At 37.5% G+C, this 23127-nt stretch overlaps 1 protein-coding gene across 5 annotated transcripts in view; it reads right to left on the reverse strand.

The window, feature by feature from the left end:
• Positions 1-334: 334 nt before the first annotated feature.
• Positions 335-23127, reverse strand: part of epha7 (eph receptor A7) — an 87733-nt gene continuing 64940 nt past the window's right edge. The window contains exons 6-18 of one of the 5 annotated variants that reach the window (XR_010894952.1): positions 19412-19536; positions 17114-17300; positions 15422-15530; positions 14616-14671; positions 9826-9951; positions 9188-9373; positions 7713-7774; positions 7302-7511; positions 6905-7054; positions 4532-4725; positions 3582-3737; positions 2831-3312; positions 2640-2651 (exon numbers count right to left, since the gene is read on the reverse strand). Coding sequence is in view for 4 of the 5 variants with exons in the window: in XM_067383761.1 (XP_067239862.1) it covers positions 3198-3312; positions 3582-3737; positions 4532-4725; positions 6905-7054; positions 7302-7511; positions 7713-7774; positions 9188-9373; positions 9826-9951; positions 14616-14671; positions 15422-15530; positions 17114-17300; positions 19412-19536 (1676 nt within the window). In the remaining variant the exon portion in view is untranslated. Of the gene's footprint in view, positions 3313-3581; positions 3738-4531; positions 4726-6904; positions 7055-7301; positions 7512-7712; positions 7775-9187; positions 9374-9825; positions 9952-14615; positions 14672-15421; positions 15531-17113; positions 17301-19411; positions 19537-23127 lie in introns of all 5 variants that reach the window. The other 4 variants (XM_067383764.1, XM_067383762.1, XM_067383763.1 and 1 more) reach the window with 4 other exon arrangements.

A 23127-nucleotide genomic window follows, 5' to 3' on the forward strand; every position in this document is an offset into this window, starting at 1 on the left:
TAAATGTGTTAAATAAATGTGAGTTTGGCAAAGCAGTTTTAAGAGATTTCAGTATTTCCCCATTCATTCAAGTAGATAGGAGCTGGTCTCGCATGCCTGAAATTGCTGCCCGGAAGCATTGCAAATATGGCCGCTGAGTGAACTTTGCTTCAATTCAAATTGAATTCCTGATTTTGAATGGCAAAGACATTCTCAATTCAATTCAGAATGGCACATAACCCCATAAATCATAGAGTCCAGTCTCATAATTGAGAAGAGAAAAACAGAAATTGAAGGCACAGACACCACTATAGAGATTGCATTATATTTCCAAAAATATATGTACAGTCTATTACAAAGATTACAAAGCAAAAAAAGAAAAAAAATGGTCTATGTAACAAGAAATTGTCTAGGTAAATGACCATACAGTTTTTCAGCTGGGGAAAATACTTTTTTTTTTGACCAATGAATACTCTCCATACTCTTGTCACAGAAAAATAAATAATAAATCGACAATTCATTTGTACTGTACATTTTTTCCAACCTAAAAGAAAAAAATCTTCTAAAATGGAAACCTATTAGCTCTCTTTGGTCCTAAATGAGAAATTATTTACAACTGAAAGAGTGAGGGTGACGATAATCAGCTGCATGTGAGATAGAAAAATATAGTGCATTTTCAATGAGCTCACTACAGAGTACTTAAGTGAAAAATAAAGAAAAGAAACAACAATTATAAATAAAATATACAAGTTTTACAGCTGGAACATATACAAATTGTCCTCTGGTTTGTGATTACTCTGACACAATCAACAGTGCTGAACTCTTTGGAATATTCCACTTCACTTGTCTAGGTGGGCTCTTGACCGTCTTTCTAGAAGTCTTTAATACCCTGCTGCACCGTGAACTCAATCAATCCACAGCACAAACTGTCTTGACCGAAAACTCCGCTACTATCAAACCAGAAAAGTTAGAAACGGCACAAAGCAGAAAAGGAGAAAAATTGACAGATTTGTCATTGACCCGTACGGTGGCCTCAATGTGGGATTGATTGAATCCAGGCATTAATCTCAAATTGGCTCAAATTGCTGTCTCTACAGGGGCCCCGGATCCGAACGTAGAGGGTAAGGGACTGCGAGGGGCCCCCGGGAGGCCGGAGTGTGAGATCAGAGTGCGCGGGGAGGCTGATCTGAGTGACTGCAGCTACTGCTGAAGCTCAGGAGGTTTGTGCTGACCGAGAGCCTTTCCGCTCGCATTCAATTCAAAGGCCTGGCGTGGGCTCAATGCTGAGGTTAGCGAGATGGAAGGATAGCGGATTGGAGATGGGCCTCAAACCAGGGCACGATATGATCCGCGAGAGACGCACACACACAAACCATCTGGTTTCACAATGGAGACGGCACCGGCGATGGCTTTTTCGAAGCGCCAAACGTTCGGCTAAATCCTCCAGTGATGCTGCGCTCCAAAGGCTCCGCTTTGACTTCCTTTCTAATCAAGAAAAATGCCACATGTTGGCACGGCTGTTGCGGTTAAAATGGCATTGACTCCCCAAAATAATGAAAAACATGTTTTGTATGTTTGAAATGTGTCACATAGTAAATAAAAAGAAAACATACTTCAGCTCAAAGCTGAATAAAATAGTAGAACTGTATGGCAGCCCAACAAATCAAGCCTAAAAAGGTCTACAGTACTCAAAGTATTTAATACTAAAACGCGTAACATTTTATTGTCAACGAAACATTCAGTTGAGAGTGGAAGGCTGTTATGGCACTAAAACTTTAGCGTAAGCCTCATCTTTGAGCTCAGCACAACAAAAGAGTGGAAGAAACACATCGAAACACCGCAGTCTAGGTAAAGAGATCCTCATATTAAAAACTCAATCCCTCTCTTTGATCAAATTTCACAGTACTGCTGCTGATTTCCAAGCAGTATGCGAGTAAAAGTCTATACAGCACCTCAAATTATTGCTCATATTTGTCAGTCTCTCCCCATCTCAGCTGTGATCTCACAAAGAATCTAAGAACCTAAAAATAAGAGCAATAGTTGACTTGTTTTAAGGCAGTATTACTCCTTTACACCATAACATCGTATGATTTTAAAGTCAGTCACCCACTAGGAAACTGATACTAAATGAAAATGAAATTGTTGCTGAAACAATTTTTGTTTCTAAATTAAAATAGCCTAACTTTTTTTTTTACTTTTTTTTTTCTTTATGGAAACATGTATTTATGGTAAATAATATCAATATTAAAAAGGACACATTCAACAACAGCACTGATAAATCCATTCATGTGGTAAATATAAACTTATAAAGAATATTGCCACCGTAATAGTTGTTCTTACATTAAAAAAACTCCATTTGAAGTGGTTAGCAATTCTCTTTGTACTAATTCACATCTGAATTGTCACGTAGGATCATAAAATATACCTAACTGTCTGCTCGGGCTGTTCTAAAACACAACCAGCCATCCTCAGGAGCTTCACGTAACCAAGCGGTGGGATATTTCTGCTTGATATAAAAGGGCAGGTTTGCCCGACTCTCTGTCAATGCTTCAGTCTGTAGAGAGCTTCATGTAATAGTGCTGGCTGGAGAAGACAAACCTCCTCGTGTCTACTTTCAGCCTCTGGTTCTGTCTCTTTTCCTCCAGATGAGACGTTTTACCCTGTTGTCAGTTCTGTAACACAATCCAAGAAAACAAGCTAACACAAATCAATCGAGTAGAAGAGTAACGTACCACATTGTCTTAATGTGGATATTACAAACTAAAGAAAAAGAAATTTGCTTATTTTTATATTCACCCTTGATTTAAAAAAAGAAACCAGTGAAATCTATAGCAACTATGAGCAAATCAACCTTCTGTGATGATAAAGACAGTCCATACAAAGCATAAAAATCCTCTCAAATGCTCCAACTCAATGACGTGAAGAGTTCTTTAGAGCATCCAGAGGTCACTGTCCGTGTAGGGTTCTCTCTCTCGCATTTTTGCTTTTTCATCCTCTCTCCGTCTCTTGGTTTCCAGCATCTGCACCAAAATCCTTTGCCAATAACAAAGGAATGATTCTGTTCTGCCAGTTCTGGAAGTTTAATCTCACCGAAAGGGTGCGGAACGTTTTTTTTTTCTTTGTTGTTTTTTTTTTTTTAATTTTTGCCGTGTCACACACTTTGCGGTGTTTCCTGGAGAGTTCTGATTCATCCGACCGGGAAGGGCTTCGGACGTCCATCACACTTGAACACCCGTCCCGTGAAGATGCAGCATCTGGGCTCTCATAGTCTGTATACTGCTCATGATCTTCTTCTGATGGCCCACCAAGGAGATTCCCAAACTCATTACATCCCTAAAGCAGAAACACAACGTTCATAAATCACAGCAATGGAGCATGAAGCGCCTGAGAGGTATTTCATTACCAAGGCAAAAGGAAACTGAGAAAAGGCCGTATTAAGTACAACATGATGAGTCTGAGTCAAAGAGATCTGATTAAAATTCAGTGCAATGTCAGGATCGTATTGTGAATGAGAGCTGAGGGCTGAAATTACTCCTAGAAAGATCATGCATTTCTATAGAGCGTGACAGTGTGCAGGAAAGATCATAGCAAAGCGCTCTTACTCGATAGTCATTCTAGCGACAGATTCGAGCGAGCTGTAGCCGGCAGCTGTGAAGTTGTCCACGTATCTCTCCATCTTGATGGCTTCCAACCACTCGCTGACCAATCGGAAAGAGGTGAAATCTGGAGTGTTCTGGTCAAGCAGTGGGCTTATGGGTCTGAGGAAAAGGAAGAGATAAATGTGAGTGTTATGAGGGCACGGTAACATTATCATGATCTTTCCCCCTATTTGTACATTTAGATTACAATTGCTGTAATCTAACATCCGTAACATAAAAATTATTATTATGTCATCAATATCAGCTTGAATTCTCAGTTTTCAGTTTCTTGATGAGTAGTAAGTAGTAATTTATTTTTTTTTTTTTGCAAAGGTATAGGTATTGAGAATAATGAAGCCCATCAGCCTTCATATACAATACAATATTGTGCATTGTACTGTTGCTTTGCCTTACTTTGTAACAGGAATGATAAAGAATGGTTATGTGGGTTTCTTCCCAAAGTTGTAAAGGTCATATCTTCAATGTGAGACACAGATCCTGTCTGATTGTAAACACACTTCCTCTGACTAATACCACACTGGGGGCTGGAGTTCCCAAAAGGCTTTAAAGTTTCAAACACTCATTATGACAATTGATTTAAAGTCCTTGTTATCGAACATAAAAGCATGGAGGCTGTTTCGCTTTATTGATTCCCTGGGAATTATCTTTCATCAGTAAGCCCTAGCGGATAAATCAAATGCTGGACAGATGGAATTGTTCGCAAATTTACTTGCGAACCTATAAAAGGGCTGAAAGACATTGCGGTGAGGTGCACGAGTATAAAACATAACAAGCAAATTCTCCACATCGTAAAAACAAAGCTGGTCTGTGAATGGCATTACTTTCTTTGAGCAGAGATGGATAAAGGTGGGCAGTAAAAAAAAAAAAAAAAAAAATGGAATGGGCATCCTCACCGTATACACGTTCCCATCGGCGTTTTTAAGGTGTTGGGGTTGCGGATCATTTTGTCCAAGATGCCGACGATCTGGTCGAATTTGGGTCGGTCTGCTCGGTCTTTCTGCCAGCAGTCCAACATGAGCTGATGGAGGCCAGGAGGGCAGTCCATGGGGGCGGGAAGACGATATCCCTCCTCTATAGCCTTTATGACCTGCAAGAGCAGAATGAGAGATGGAAAATCATAAAAGGTGTGAAAAGAAACCAAGCGGTTGAGAGACCGAGATCAAAATCTAAAAATCAAAAAGCTTAGCCATTAGCATCCAGAACGAAAAGTACACAAAGCCCTGCCTGCACCTCCAGCTCTCTCTTTATATCCCTCTCTCCATTTGCTTATCCTTTAATCAGGACTCTGTAAACAGCGGCTTTGCTGGATAAATCTGTTGTGGTTTACCTCCAGCATTACAAACTACAACAGAGGAAAAGTAGGCTAACCAGATGTCATTATTCTTGCACTGGTTATTGTAGGGTCTCTGAGCGCAAGAAAAGGGCACCACTACAACTGGATGTGAATGAAGCAAGCGCACTAAAAGCTGTTTGTTCAACAGCTGCTTGTGACAGCCATGCTATCATGAGTCTATGTAATTAACTAGCAAACAACTAGATAACTATATAGCCTATATAGCCTATATATAGGCCCAGCTAGCTAAGTGAGTAGTACAACAGGTCATTTTATTGCTTTATGGTCCTCTTCCACAGAACACATTTGAAAAACATTTGAAAAATCATGTGCAACAGTAGTGTGTGTGTCTGTGTATGTATTCATCAGTACAAAAATGTGGAAATAGGATTAGCGTACAGAACATGCACCTACAACTAGCACCTACTATAAATTGATAGAATTATTTAAATCTGAGTTGACTAAACTAAACATAGATTTGGCTTGTCCAGATCTATGTTTTTCCCCCTCGTCTACTCCCAAGAAATAGTAGAAGCAGACTGTTTATTTTCCCCAAATCCTCATCTGCTATTCTTGTCGTGTCTCTCCAAACAAGGCTTGAGCTACGGAAAGAAAAGTGTCAAAACAGAAAGAGTTGAAGAAATGTAAATATTTCCTTCTTTTTTAGCAGCCCTCAAGGAGTTGTTCGCTTCCCCCTCAAAAGGGTATAAAAACATCTAAAGTCGAGGCCTGACAAGTATCAAGACTCCACCGAGGTGAATGTTCGAACGCAATAAATAACATTAAAGACTGAAACTAGCTAGGCGCTACCATGGAACGCTAGTGAGCAGAGAATTATAAGTCATCATTAATGTCACTGATAAGGGTTGTTTACCTCCTCTCAAGCTTGTGTAATTTTGACAAAGAATCTGCCTAACAGAGCAGTGTACACAAGACAAGTGCCTACATACGGCGGCGGATTAACAACATTTTCTCTCATACATATCATTAGCCGTGACCATATCTGAATTTCCATCCGGTTCAACTTGAAAACCCTGCACGCATGTGATCAGAATGATGAACGGCACTTTCCTGTCCCAGTTTCTTTGAGACAAAAGCTCGGCCCGCAGATCGTTCAGAAGGTTTTGCATGGCTAAGCAGATATCTTTGAATTGATTGAACTCTGCTAATGATGAATTTGGCTCGCATTATCATTTCTCATTATAAAGGTTGAAAGTGTAGCAGAATACAAAAAGGAATTCTACAAGCAAAACACATTCCTTTCCGCAGATCCATTAAACCTTTTTATCCTCAAAATGTATCATTAAAACAAGGTCACTCCTGACACCTGTGTAGACATCCAGCTAGAAAATTCAAAGTGTCAGGCGTGCTTAACTGTCCCGATACTTGAATACCTACAGATTATGTTCACGTTGTAACTTTTAATGCAAGCCTAGTTTTACAAGAATATAAAGTAAGCTGAACTAACAAGTAACTTCTTTTTTTCTGCTATAAGTACCTTGATGAAGTAGAAAGGACATTGAAAAACGTAGTCTTCTGACAGCATTGAAGGTTATCAAATATGTATAATGGCGGCAAATATGAATTATTGTAGAAGGAATTTAAATCAAGATGATCACAGAACCTACACATGTTTTCAGTGACTGGTGAATTGATATTATGATGATCACTGGCTGATTGACTGATGATCTGGTAAACTTACGTGATTTGAATAAATAAAACTAAAAAGTTGACTGAATGCTAAACTTTATTATTATATTATATTATATTATATTATATTATATTATATTATATTATATTATATTATATTATATTATATTATATTATATTATATTATATTATATTATATTATATTATATTATATTATATTATATTATATTACCATTTCCAGAACCACTTGGTTTAATGTATTTGTACAAAAACAGCAACTTACATCTTGATTGGACATGTCCCAGTAAGGTCGTTCCCCATAGGACATGACCTCCCACATGACAATCCCGTAGCTCCACACATCACTAGCAGATGTGAATTTACGGTATTGGATGGCTTCCATTGCTGTCCACCGAACTGGGATCTTGCCACCCTGTTTAGTAAAGTGTAGATTTCAGTCAAAAAAACAAAAAACGAATCACATTCAGTACACTCTGCATCAACCAGAGAAGAGTTAGAAAACATTGCACTGATGTTCTGTAAGATTCTACCATCACAATGCCCCACAGACAGTATCTATATCTGTACTCCTATCTGATGCACGGATTGATTTGTTTATTCTGAGAGCGCTGTGGGGCTTCCAAAGCAGGTACAATGAGGCAGCGGCTTAATTGACTCACCGTCGTTGTGTAGACAGCTTCGGGATCGTCGTCAATCACTCTGGACAGGCCGAAGTCGGACACTTTACATACAAGATTGCTGTTGACAAGAATGTTTCGCGCCGCCAGATCGCGATGGACGTAGCCCATATCTGAGAGGTATCTCATCCCGGCTGCGATGCCGCGCAGCATTCCCACCAACTGAATCACAGTGAACTGCCCATCATGTTTCTGTGCAAGCACAAACAGAGAAACGTTGTCTATCCATCACCGCCGCACAATAGACACACACTCCATCCACCACGTGGGGGGGCTGACAGTAACACCGCATGAGAATGAGCAATGAAATGGTAAATCGCAGTGGGTGTAATGAACACAACAGAAAAGATATTGTATTCACTGACCAGATTGTCTAGGGTGGTTTATACGTACCCTGAGGAATGCATCTAATGAGCCATTTTCCATGTATTCAATTACTATCATGACTGGTTTTCCTGAAAGAGCAAAGAACAGACTCCATTAAAGTGAAGTGCGGCCAACACACACTGTATGAAGGCAGTAATGAGAAACAATTCGCAGACAATTCTACAACACTGGATTCACTTTAGTCTCTCGACAGGGCTTTTCATAAACACTTTTGGAGTGTACACCCTCCAAAAATAATAATAAATGACCCTGAGCCACAAATAATATTATCCAATATTACAAGATCAAATCATAACAATATGACTTCACAACTGAGTTTACGGTAAATCATAACTCTTGTGAATTTAGAAGATTAATAGTGCACTTTAAAAGTTCAATTTCAGTCGGACTAAAACAATAATTTGTCTTGTTTAAATGTCATGTAAATGCTTTAGTCTAACTGAAATTGCACCATTCCTGTTTTCGCAAAGTCGGACTAAGAGAGCTACGTAATGGGATTGTCGCTTGGCTTCATCGGACTACAACTGGCCTTGTCGTTTTGTTTGATGTGTATGTAAGATTTAAAAATATTTAAAATTAAAAATATATTCAATAACAATACTTATTACCAAGTATTTTGCCAAGTTAGTCAACACATTAAAATAAGTGTATACTTCTTTAAAATACATTTCAATATTATGATTTGATAATCTTGTCATGCTTTAAAGTAAAACTTTAGTTCACCCAGAAATAAAATTTCTGTAGTTAAGTCCTCACCCTCTTGTAGTTCCACACCTGTAAGACCTTCGTTCATTACAAATTGAGATATTTTTGATGAAATCCGAGAGGATTTTCATCTCCCATAGCAACGTAATTACCATCATTCATAGTCCAGAAAAGTAGTAAAAACATCATTAAAATAGTCAACATGACTACAGTGGGTCAACCTTGAAGTTATGAAGCGACGAGAATACTTAGTCACCGTTCTGCCGTATAGAGCCTGGAAGTGCTGGACGTAAACAGCATAGCAGAAAGACGGGAAAGAAGATATTGTTGAATAAAGTCATTATTTTTTTATTGTTTTTGCACACAAAAAGTATTCTTGTCACTTCATAACATTAAGGTTGAACCACTGTAGTCACACTGACTATTTTAATGATGATTTTACTATTTTTCTGGACAAAAATATCTTAATTTGTGTTCCTTAGATGAACGAAGGTCTTACGAGTGTGAAACGACATGAGAGTGAGTACTTAATGACAGAAATTTCATTTTTGGGTGAACTAACAATTTAAGGAAATTTAGAAACAGTGATGAAAGTGTACTCTCTTTAAGTACACTTAAGTGACCTTCTATTTCATTAATATTATATCATCGGCAAGTACAGTTTTTAAAAATCTACTTTTAAAATTTGAAGCACACTTTTTTTTTCTTATTTATTATTATTTTTTTTACAAGGTAAGGACGTCTTGCTAGTCATATGCACTTCATGAACTGCCCACCTCTTGTGACAACACCCTCCAGATGGACCACATTTGGGTGATCAAACTGGCCCATTATGCTGGCCTCGCACAGGAAGTCCCGTCTTTGTTTTTCAGTATAGCCTACTTTCAGTGTTTTTATGGCCACCGACACGTCCCTCTTTCCCGGCAGCTTCAGTCGTCCACTGCACACCTCTCCAAACTCTCCTGTGAAACACAGAACCACCCGCAAGCTGAGTTCGAGAGATCGGGGCCAAGTTTAACACCGTTACCTGTTCCTATGGTGCTTAATACATATCCGTCATGCAGGCAGCAGGATTCAGCATTATATGATGCTGTGCAACGTTACACAGGGGACTGCAACCACGAGAGCAGATAATTGGATATGCTATATAGAGGACACGCTAACACGCTTATACGGTTTGTATCTAAAAGGGATGCGGCAGCAATTCATCAATGGCGATGCATTTATGTGCATCCTGGCCTTAAGAGAAGACATATTAATTATAAACCAATCCTACAGCAGCGCTATCAATAACAGGAGGCCAGAGAGATGCTCTGGCCGCTATCGAGAGTGTAAATATTTGGTTGTCATTGTGATAAATGAGAGAGGTGTGTGACTAAAGCGAGGCAGCGGAGAAGACAAGGGAAGAGCTCACCTGCGCCGATAACCCTCTCAATCTTAATGCAAGAGGCATCCAGCTCCTTGGCGAACTGATGGACAGCCCTGTTCGGGTCTTCGTAGGTTTCAGGGTCAATGTATGTTTTGGTGCCTGGAAATTTAACTGTAGAAGGGTAAGAGGATTACTGTTACGATTAAATATGCATGCCTCACACACACACAGATCCCTTGATGGACGGATGCGATTACTGGAGGGTAGAGACACGGGGCTGTGGGCTAAACAGCACACTGTGATGGAAGATAGCATGTCAAAAGGTCTCTTTCATCAAATAATAAAACCTATGCTTTTATTTTTCCCCACATATTTCATGAAAACGCTATTACATTTTCTTGTTAACCTTCTCACAATGGAGCCGAAAGGGTATTAGCCATACAGCATGGCAGCAGCATACATAGCTGTCACTCATTGGATAATGGGTTTCATAAGACCGAGCTATTGTTTGAGCGCTGAGAAAGAACATTTCACTGCATCGTGAAACAAATTTGAGACCATTTTTATTAATAATAATAAATATTTAAATATATAAAAGACAGTAAAATCCAATAATAATAATACACCCCAGGTGAATAGAGTAAAAAATAATTAACTAATAGATATTACCATACTTCCCCAGTTGATTGATTACATTAAGAATTGCAAACATTTTTTGCATTACAATTATGCAAATGAGATGTTACTTAATTAAATATGCACTAATTTGCATACATTTCTAAAACAAAATCTATACATTGGATGAAGTCTCAGGTTCAGATGTTTTATTATATATATATATATATATATATATATATATATATATAAAGTCAAAGGTTTATACAGAAGGGATTTTGGATATCTCTTTTTATCACTTTAATACTGTCAACAGTCAGAAAAAAAAAATACATTTTCACAATTTTTTAAAGATATGTATAAAATCAGGCAAATTATATATCAACAAACTCCTCTGCAAAACCTTCAGAATATGGATAGGAATATAAAACTAAAATTAATATAGTACAAATTATATTAATAAATTATAAAGCCCAACTGGCAATATTTGGCTTTTTCCATATGCAACAATTTAAGCCCAATTAATGTGTTTGCCCAGTCTTACTATCTAATCAAATCCTATAATTACATTGCTACCTGTCAACTTCAACATTAAGCTCCATTTAATGAGATGCAAAAACTAATAGGCTACATCATGCTGGGATGAAAAAGACTAAAATGGACTGTTGCTAACGAGTAATTAAATTACTAATTTGCAACAAAAGCAACGCCGAGGAACAGGGAGAGAGCTTTTTCCTGATATCCCCCAGCTCCTTCATGGCCCTGTCGGCCTACACAATGACATAAGCAAACGGGCGGCATTGTGCTCCAGTCATATGCACAGCAGCAGATATTTCCCTTCTTCTCGCCTGCTATAATTGCTTCGTCCATCTAGGCTGTCAGTAAATCTGATAGAACGTGTTTATCACTGCTGCCCGCACAACACGAGCAACAAATTGGGCATACGATTACGTTGTGCGCCTTATCTGCCTTTTGTCAAACCAGCTAGCATCTTGTGGTTTTGCGTAGCTGAGCAGGTTCTCTTTATAATCAGATGCTGTCTGTAGCGTCTGGTGCTGTTTTTGGCAGGGTTGCACGGCGGCGAGAATATGGCAAGCTTTAAGCCTTAGCGTGTGGGCAAGAACGCTAGTGAGATTGAGCTGCCCCTGAACAAGCAAGCTGTGCCACCTTGAACCTTTGTTTCCAAATCAGCAGTTTGCCTACAGCACTGATCATTAGCAGAGCAAGTCTAGGGAGGCCGTTGCCAGCGCTATCTCCAGGGGCTTCATTAGGGACTGCTGAGAGAAAACATCTCACTGGCCGAGAGGACTGGGCGTAGGGGTTCAGAATCCAGAAGTCAAACACCTAGAGGAACATCTTAACACTGAGAGGTCTGAAAGCTCTCCTTAGATCTGGAGATGGCATGTTTCTGTAGGGTTATGGCCGAGATTTACACCATAGGCAATGCTAGACATGTAATCTGCGATTATGTATCCATTCAGAGCATTGACTGTTGCTCTTTACAGTTAATGGCAGCCATAGACAGAACTTAGATTTAAGCATGTCAATGCACAATATATCTGACCATCTCTGGATGTTAAATTGTTTAAACATCTCCAAAGTACCAATGAAAATCTTGCAGTTCATGCATTTTTGACATCTAGACTTGACTATTGTAATGGTGTTTTTGCTGGGTTACCAAAGAGCTCTATTAAACACAACACTCCCTTCCTTGCCTGTATCATTCAGAATTGAATTCAAGATCCTCTCATTAGTTTTATATCTATATCTTCATGGTACTGCCCCAATATACTTTGTTGAATAAAAATACTCCAGCAAGATCGCTCCGAACAGCCAATGGTAACTTGGTTCCAAAACACAGCTAAATATCGGTGAGTCAGCATTTAGTCATTTCACTCCCAAGCTAAGGAACTCTCTTCCTGACAACCTAGAAGCAATCGATTCACTATGCCCTTTTTAAAAAGTATCTCAAAACACATTTGTTCACTTGGGCCTTTCCTGGATTTTTCTGCAATACATTTGCAATACTATTATTGTTGTTGTATTTCATTGTATTATCTTATTTCTAGTTTGTGTGTACATGTGTTTTTCTTTTCTGTGAATGCACACATTCATTTCTCTTTTGTAAACACTATTTTTAATGTTTAATTTTAAAATGTTTAATTGCTATGTAAATAAAGCTTTACTTACATTCAGTTGTTTAGATCATCATCTAGCATTAATTTAAAGAGATGGCCACAGATTAGTAATACAAAGTAGTATTATAAAGTAGCATAGATCAGGGTTATTATCATTAAAATAGTAATTCATCACTGGATAGATGGGCTTTCAATAAAACCTTTTCAATAAAAAGTCATTAATCAGTAAATAACTGTAGTGTTTCTGATTGCCTAAAACTTCAACACACAATGCACTTTTGATTTTGGCACCGATCTAACTGTCCATGGGGGCAGATAGAAAAATGTGAAAGTTTGAGCTGTAGTTTTAATAAAAGCCCTAGAGCTGTCAAAACTTTTGACAGCCCTTAAGGCGTATTCTGACAAATAAATTGGGATATATGGGTGCAGGTAACATAGAGAAAGAGTACAGATTGTAAATATATTACGGACAGTGTAACAATACAAAGCTCATTGAAAACTGGTGAACTTATCCTTTAAAGGGATAGTTCACCCAAAAATGAAAATTTGTTCATTACTTACTCACCTTCAAGTTCTTCCAAACCTGTATGAGTTTTTTTCTTCTGTCGAACACAAAATAAGATATTTTAAAGAATGTTGGTAACCAGACAGCTGATGGCACCCATTGACTGACACAGTAGGAAAAAAATACTATGGAAGTCTATGGGTGCCATCAACTGTCTGGTTTACCAACATTCTTTAAAATATCTTATTTTGTGTTCGACAAAAGAATAAAACTCATACCAGTTTGGAACAACATGAGGGTGAGTAAATGATGACAAAATTTTCATTTTGGGGTGAACTATCCCTTTAACCAAAACTAAAACTAATAATAGGCTAATTTTCCAACTCCCCTAGAGTTAAACAGTTGAGTAATAATCAAGGAACTTTGCTGCTGTTCCATGGCTGCAGCAGTGCAATGATATTATGCAGCGTCTCTCACAAACGTCTCCATGGTTGCAAGGCACGTTCCCTGTGCAAGCAGGGGCTCACAGGCGCTGCGTAATATCATTGCACTGCTGCAGCCATGGAACGGCAGCAAAGTTCCTTGATTATTACGCCTGAATGAGAGTATAGTTCCTAGCCATATCAGCCTAGAAAATCACAACTTTTTATTTTCCGTCGGTTTTAGTATATGATTTAACTACAGAAGAGTCAAGTTTTAAATAGGAAAAATATCAAAACTCTTTGGTAATTTTTAAGCACGATGCTAACGGTCTAATCAAATTCAATGAACTATGCTAAGCTATGCTAAAAGTGGTACCGCCAGAACCGGAGATCGGCTGAATGGATTCGAAAACGGTAAAACTCTAGGGGAGTTGGAAAATTAGCCTATTTTCCAAAAAAGTGGAGTGTTCCTTTAAATAACATATAAATATTAGATTAAAAGACTGAAAATTAAAAATGCTGCCTTGGCAACTAACTGAAATAAGTCTGTTAAAGCATTAAAATTACTAACTGGAAATGAAAAAGTTGAAAACAAAATGAAAAATGAAAAAAAAAAAAACTAAAAAACTCTAAAAACTAATAATTAAAACTGAAACTGAAAAAAAAAATAGACATTACTATATATATATATATATATATATATATATATATATATATATATATATATATATATATATATATAAATTAGACATTACAAAATTACTATATATATATATATATATATATATATATATATATATATATATATATATATATATATATATATATATATATATATATATATATATATATAGTAATTTTGTAATGTATATAATATAACATTTGGCAACCATAATGTGAAAAAAATTATCGACCAGAATTCTAATTATTGCTAGCTGAAATCAGTCCAGCTCCTCTCCTCCTGTAAAGTTTAGTTCCCGTCCTGCTTTAACACACCTGCCCGTAATTTTCAAGCGTGAACCCGAAGACCTTGATTAACTGGTTCAGGTGTTTGATTAGAGTTGGAACTAAACTCTGCAGGATGGTTCTCCAGGAGCGCGGCTGAGCACCACTGATGAGCATGTGTATAATGAGCTGATGAAAGCTGGCACTCACATTGAAAGTAGAGCTCCTCATCCCCTTCCTGGTCGGCCTTACTGTAGCCACAGTGTCTATACAGGGAACAAAAAGAGACTAATTAATGGCCTGCAGTGGCCAGACATATAATTTCAAACATAACAAGGCTATGGAATGTTAATCGAAATGTTTTTCTTGACACAGAATAGAAATGCCATGAATTCCTGTTCCGTGCAATGCGCTTTGAGATAAATGAATCAATTTAGATTTTTTCTTTTTCTTTCTTTCAGAATGGCTTTAACTAAATTAATTTGAAAAAATAAACATCAAGAATAAGTAAATTATCAGCAATTTCTGGAAATTATATTTTCAGTTGATAACTGAGAATAACTCCATAATGAATTGAACAGACATGGACTACCAAAGCATTCAGTATCAATGGACATGCAGGAAAACAATACGTGTTTGTGAAGGGTTCATGGGAATCAGCTTACACCACTAATATATGACAAACATCATGAGTGAAGTTTTCATATGGAAAAAACACTGGCATTCTTGGTTCAACCATGACAAACAGGTACAAAAGGTGAGATTGAGAAGGCAGGATTCACAGCTATGAATCCCATTCTGGGTGTATGATATAACAGCATGAGCTTGTGAGGGTAAAATGCATCAGAGGTCACATTCCCAGTGTACGACATGATGGTGGGTGGGTGTGATCACACGCAAGTGGGCGAGGGTGTGAACTCCACAGCTATGGTGGCCTTTGAGGGACAGAAAGGCAAACTGATAGAGCGTACGCGACTCACAGTAGCGGAGAGTCAATGGGGGCCGCGAGAGCGTACCTTCTCCCTATGATGAAACCGAACACCATGAAGACCAGGATAATGGTACCGGCTACTGCCACCACCGCAATGATGATGACTGGATTCTGCTCACTCGATATGACTGTAGCTGCAATTAAAACACAAATAAATAATAGAAAATGTCAACTTTAGTGTTAAGCTTGTTTTTATAAAATACAGGGATTCAAAATATATTGGTACCCAGGGCTTGTCATTAACACCCGCCAAATGTGGGTGGATTTCAGCAGTGGCGTGTAACGCAGTCACTCCTTCTAGCCACTTTGGCAGGATGAATTTTATATATAATATATACATTTTTTAATTGTAGTCTTTTAAAAAGGCATCTGAAATAATAGACTAAGCGCAATGTAGTGTTGAAATATCTAAAACGCTTCCAATACTAATTTTTCCACAGAACAGATACACGAAACCAGTTGCGATCTCTCTGACAGCAATTTGACACAAACCCGCCTCACTCACCTTTTTCATTTGCTCCGGATGAATATTGTTGGTGTTTTAGGGTTTGGATTTCTAAATTGTACTAAATTGAATTCTTTTTTGCTGCTTATTGCGCTTAAACAGTCAAATACACACACGATAATTTCAAAATGCTGGTCTTGTTGAGTATTCATGTAAACACAGTCAGTTATGTTTTAAGTGAATGTAAGCAAATTGAGAAAGAAAACATGTATAAGAGTATAATGGATCTGTGCGACAGGTCTTAAAGTGACAGCAGATTATGAGATAATATTTAAAAAAATATCTATATGGCAGTTTTTCCCCTTGGTATTGATGTCAAAATTGTGGCCAGTGAAAATGCTGAGTGGCTAGTAACTAGTGAGCAAAAAAAAGTTACTGTCAAGCCCTGTTGGTACCATATTGGAGATTTTTTTATTGTATTAATTGTTTATGCTCATTTATCCTATTTAACATTCATATTACCTTACCTGTCATCTAACACTTGCTTAAAGCTAATATGTAAAAATCACTACAATTTAATAACACTGTAAAATGTAATCTTTAGCAAATCTACAAAATAACAATATTTTGTTGTAATGCCCACATTTACTTGTAACATTTAAAACAACCAGTTTTAGTTTTTAGTGTTTTATTTCAATTGTAATTACAGTCATTTACGCTAACGTGAAAATATTTATCAGTTTATTGGAATTAGCCAGAATTTTAAAACTGGCTAATTAACTATTTGGCAAAAGGAGAAAGCAGGATAGCTTAAAGCAAAGCTCCATTGAAAAAGCATGGGGATGATTGTAACCCCCTTTTCGTCCTCTCTCTGCTGCAGGGAGGGGCTGGCTCTATTTTAGGGTCTCGCTGAGTGCACGGTTCTACTGTTTCTGAAAGTGGGCTTAATAGTCCCAGATGGTAATACAGTGGCCTGCATTTGAAACAATGACACATTCAGGTTGGTTTGTTTCTCGTTAGGTTTGTTTCTCCGAATTGAAAATACTGCGCTCATTGACAAACTGCAGAGGGAACTGAAACTGAAAATCTTATTGAAAATACACAATGTCTTATTTTCAGTCTGGGTCAGAGATTTTATCTGGAAGAAGCTGGACCTTGCCTTCAGGTGTAATCGGATAGATCTTAATGCAAAACCTTGCTAAACTAGAGCTATACTAGCAGGCCAGTTAGCAAAAACAGATTAAAATAGCTTAAGATAGCTGTTTCACATACTCTTTTGCTCACCAGATCCAGTGGATTCTTCTTTGGTGGTGACCTCTAGTCTGGGACCAAAGGTGCCATATCCTGCAGCGGTGAATGCTCGAATCTGAAAGACATATGCTGTGCTTGGCTTCAGATTATTGACTGTGGCTGAAGTGGACTTTGACTTCACGGTGGAGTAAATGCGATCCTTCTGGTCCTTCAGGTTCAAAAGAAGAAAACAAAATAACAATCTTGTCACAGGGTATCAAAAGCACAAAATTGTACAAATTCTTTATAGAGAGAGGGGTGGTTACGCTGAAGTGTTTGGCAGCGAATACTGGAGCATTTGGCCCTTTTCACACGCAAAGAGTTCAAGCAGAGGCAATATCACAGTATTTCATCCGTAACCTAGGTAACCAGAAGCAAGCTGTTTGCGAGGAGCTGGTGCTTCATTTACAATTGGAATGTCAAAAAGAGCTTGAGGAAACACAAACACATGCACACCCACACAGACTGTATGGCTATATCCCAATTTGCATGCTATCCATCCAATGTAGTAGGTGAGATTAAGATTAGTGTGTCACAGTGTGTTGACGATGGTATGCAAATAATGTCTGAAGATGTTCTATTTTTAGTAGATTTTCATTTTTATCACCTTTTTTGTGGTTAATATTGCTCACTTGCACAACAAAAAGGAAGTAGTTTTAACTGTTTCTACTAACAGTAATCAACTAAAAGTGTCCCTAAAAGTGTCCTGAAGAAGGCTGTTTGCTGAAACGCGTAGATCTACTTTTAACTTGTTTTAATGATTTAAGCAAAGTTCATTAAAGGCTTTTTACCTTACAAGTCAAAAGTACAGTCACAATTGTGAGATACAAAGAAAAAAGTCAGTTTTCAAACGTCTGGGGTCAGAAAGGTTTTTTTTTTTTTTTTTTTTTTAAAGAAAGAAAGAAAGAAAGAAATTAATATTTTTATTCAGCAATGACACATTAAATTGATCAAAATTGACAGTAAAGACATTTATAATGTTACTTTCTATTCAAATAATCCTGAAAAAAATATCACACTTTCCAGAAAACTTTAAACTGTTACAACATTGATAATAATAAGAAATGTTTCTTGAGCACCAAATCAGCATATTAGAATGATTTCTGAAGGATCATGTGACACTGAAGACTGGAGTAATAATGCTGAAAATTCAGCTTTGCCAACACAGGAATGAATGACGTTTTAAAATATATTAAAATAGGAAGCAGTTATTTTAAATTGTAATAATATTTCATAATAGTATCTTTTTACTGGATTTTTGATCAAATAAATGCAGCATTGGTAAGCATAAGAGACTCAAAAAAACATTTTAAAAAATCAATAAAATAATAAAATACCTGCATCATCTGTGTGAACACCATAGCTGCAACATATGAAAAGCATGTGCACTAGTGCTGCACCATAGTATTTAAACTATCTCTGCTGGACTTCAGCAGACAAAATAAATAAATAAAATAAAAGACTTAAATGGAATGCCACAGGCTGTTAGGAGTGAAGTCAAGCTTGCTTCTAATTTTCAAACAGGACGGACTACAGCCAGGGAGCACTGCTCAGGAGGCTGGTTCTGCTTTCACATTGCCTAAGAGACCGGAACCCTAAAGGCTGAGCACCGAGCAAATGCGCTGGACCTTTCTGCTCATGCTTGACTAGCTGACATATGAGTTTGATGGTAGACACTATGAAGCTGTGCTTTATAATGGATGGGGGTGGGATTGAGCAGGATAGTGAGCTGAGGTGAAAGAAATTAAGTGTGGTATGTGCTTGTGTTCATGTTTTTTGGGACTACGATACTGATTAATGTTTTAGTGGCAGCGTGAGCATGCCTGCAAGGGGTTGTGGGTTGTTTTTCATTGAACAGATGCTCAGGTACAATACCAGACACTATGAGGTATGTGTGCTGCTCTTGTGTGTGCATTTCTGAAGTGGTCTTAGACTTGCACGAGTGTGGCTGTGGTAAACTGAGACGGTCTTGTGTATGTTTGTGTGGGATTGGTGAAGGACCTCAGTCTAATTAAAATCTTATGAGTGTCTCGTTCATTATAGCAATTAGAGGGGAAGGATCCACTCAGACCGGAGCATTTGACTGCAAGCTATGTGCTCACAGAATGCAAATCATGAAAAAGATGAAAAAAAATGAAGGATAGGACAGGTTGCATGGGAATTGGGATGCTGACAGACAGGTAGACACACAGTCATTGTCTCTCTCTGTTTGTTATTTTCTGAAACACACACATATATTCATTAATAGCTTATGCTCTGGAGCAGGTGATGTGTACTCACTTTCTCATAGTACTTGATCTCATATTCGGTGATGACGCCATTGGGCTGCTCTGGTTCCTGCCAGGAAAGCTGAACGCTGTGCTGCTGAACTCGCTCCTTTATCACCTCACTCACCTGAGATGGGGCTGAAAGAAAGAAAAATATATATTTTTTGAGTTTTAGTTATTCAGTATACATTTTAAAATGGTGCAATAAAAAAATATAAATGCATAACACAAAATAGAGCGGCACGATTAATCATAAAAAGATTGTGATCTCGATTCCAACACCCAAGTGATCTTATTTATTGTTGACAACAATTCACCTGTGTCTATTAAACCTTTGACAAACTCATACAGTAGGGCTGGGCGATATATCGAATGCTTTTGTCACACGCATTTCGTCAGTAAAGCCGGTTCCCTGATTACCGCTAAATCGCCATCACCTGCTTTCAAATGGAGCGCCATTTAATAGACAGAGCCGTAGTTCACTGACAAGCCACGCAATATCGCGTTCAATATCGACGGCGATTCATATCGATATGAATGACAAAAGCATTCGATATATCGTCCAGCCTATCATACAGTAACATTCAAATCTGTGTTCATGCTGCTGCTGAGCCAGGGAGAGCAGTTTTTGAACCACACAGTAGTTATTTCTGTGTTACAAATATTTAAATTATCACAGAAGTAATAAACTGTAAAAGTTTATAGTTTGGATATAAACACTGATGTCTATAATGGCAATCAAAATAGAGTAAATTACCATTTGAAACTAATTTGGCGCTTGATAATAACGGTTGTATCACTACATTCTTACGCCACCAGGTAGTGACAAGTGACTGTTAAAAATGTGATTGTCATTTAATTATTCATTCAAAAGCATTGTTCAAAAACATTGATTTATTCAGTAATGAAACAAACATATTAGTGAGTCGTTGAATCATTCATTCAAAACCATTAAAAAAAAAAATCATTCAAATTAATTAAACATTTTTAAATAGACTGCAGTAATTTATATTTTGTCAGAACCTGTAGTAAATTACTTAGTTGTCTGTTCAGAATCATTCGAGAATCGTGATCTTTATTTTAAACAAAAAAATCGTGATTCTCATTTTATACAGAATCATACATCTCTAATACAAAATTAAGTTAGTAGCTTAATCTTATCTGTAAAACTAAAAGTTGCTTGATTGACATATAGTTATTTTTTCAAATGATATTTGTTTGTCTGTAAAGCTTTACAATTAATTTCACAATTTGTATTTCAATGTAAGGTACAACAACAATTTCAAGATATAAAATGTAGATAGATAGATAGATAGATAGATAGATAGATAGATAGATAGATAGATAGATAGATAGATAGATAGATAGATAGATAGATAGATAGATAGATAGATAGATAGATAATGTATTATTTCCTGTGTAGACATATCTAAACATTTGTTAACAAAATCATAATATAGAAATAAATTACTTATAATATTAGATATATTTGCATGAAAGAGCATGCTGAGTAGATGTGCCTGCATGAAAGAATATACTGAGCCAACAACAGCACCTTAATATATTCATATACGCATAAAAAAAACTATTCCCTTGCTTTAATGCAAATTCAGTACCTGGTTGGCACAAATACACACAGACAGAATCTTGTGTCACCACTGCTGCTCTGATGAATATTCACTTGGTGGCTGCTAAATGTTTACACCTCATAATGGAAATTTCAATTACTGAGCAAACAGCAGAAGACAGCCTTATCCCAGTCAGAGTAAAACTGCAACGTCTGGCTTATGAATGTCAATTAAGTCAAATTAATTCTGCCGACACATGCGGAAGTGCTTTTTAGAGAAATGCACCCTATCCCAGCCACTGACTTTCCCAGGGTCTCATTTATTCCCTCCCTTTAGCACCACTTCCAGATCCGTATTTGCCTCCAATACTCTTTCTTCGCCAGTGTGCCATAATTGTCTTTAAATTACAAAGTTATTGCACACTTTGTACGTCGACTCGGTATACTATTTCCAAACGCTGTGTGGATTTAAAACGAGAAGCTTGTGAATAACCCAAATTAAATTCCTTGTTTTTAATAACCTCAGAAATAAGATCTGTAAGAATCTCAGAAGGTAACCTTCGGATAAGGACGTTCTGGAAGAAGTGCATGGAAATGTAGTGCTCATGCATACACGTTAATGAGTGTCCACTCTCAACGGACGTCTGTTAAAGTAAGAAAAGACAGAATTACCTCAAGTAGATGGGAAGGAAAAAGAGAATTGGGCTTCAAGAGGAATTTAACTGATCCATGTGTGCAGTGAGACAGAGTGAGAGAAGTGGTGACGTCTCTGTATCGGTTCTCGTTGATCCGTCGAGGGCAAGGATCCAGGGTCACGACCTCATTTGACCTGGAATTTTTTTGTGTGCTGACCTTGTGGTAATGAGGGATTCAGGATTAAAACCTCATTACAGGCTATCTGGTAGCACGGATGGCAGCGCAGATCTAAAACTGAACAGTCAAATTGTGTTTTGACATATGTCGTGTAATCCAACTAAAACAATCTAATTTCCCATCCAGATCTGAAGGTCGGCCAGACCAACTCACACAGACAGACACGCGCGCCACACTGTGCCAGCCTACATGGTTGTTCGTAACAACAGCCAAATTCCTGGTCTCCTTAAGAGGCTATTCAGTCTAAACCACTAGTTTCATTTAACACCACAGCAATCGTACTGATAAATTTAGGGATGTTACATACTCAAAGTGTTTTAAACTCCCTCAGTTGGAAACTGTGCTGATGAAGAGGCTGTGAGCAAAACTGATTCCCTACTTTCAGCTTAGTCAAAGCAGTCAGAGCGTCTCAGAATCTGTGTTTGTTTTTTGCCTCTGTCCACATTCATTGTATGCAGAGAGTGTCAATTACCCACGAGGAGTAGGGCGATGCAGACAGGACACGGCAATTTAAAGAGCACACTTGTACAGCACAGAACCAGTTGTACTGGAGTAATTGGATCTTTTGCCCCTTTCAACTGACTGCTCCTTCTGTAGTGTTTCGTATGAGGTGCTTGACAGTCTTTCGTAGTAATAGCCTCGGTCCTTTTAACCTGATCTGGGAAATAAAAGTTGTGACTGTTTCTCTGGAGTTACTTCTCCCACATGAAGTGGGAGTAATTCTTTTTTTATCTATTTCCATATCCAGCACACCCTCTGACTTCTGAATCTAGTTACACTATACAAACACACGTACGCTGCTCTCGACATCTCTGAGGCACATTTCCACTGACAAGTCAATCTGTTAGTCACTTGTATTTACTTGTAAAAACACTAAACTTTGGCCCCAAGGCAACAGATGTTTGCTAGTTTTGACAAGCCACTTGTTATCAATAAAGCTAAATAATATCAAGTAACTTTAACTTCAAATGTGTTAGTCCAAATGTAGAAGTGTAAACAGATCAGAAAGAAATTCTTAAAAACCAAGCGAAAGCAAAACTGGAGTTTTGAGGCTTTTAGTCCAAAACTGTTAGATTATACACCATCTGTTTGCTGTATAGTGATGCACTGATATTAAAATGCTGGCCAATAATAATTATATTAATGCTATGTCTGATAACTGATCATTTTGTCTTAAAATAAAGTATAAAATTCATAAAACACATTAATCATTAAAGGGGACCTTAATGCCCCTTTTACAAGTTGTAATAAGTCTCTGGTGATCATTTATTATAGCTTGTCAAATTTGC

This window comes from Chanodichthys erythropterus, chromosome 4, assembly GCF_024489055.1.
Source record: "Chanodichthys erythropterus isolate Z2021 chromosome 4, ASM2448905v1, whole genome shotgun sequence".
Taxonomy (NCBI): domain Eukaryota; kingdom Metazoa; phylum Chordata; class Actinopteri; order Cypriniformes; family Xenocyprididae; genus Chanodichthys; species Chanodichthys erythropterus.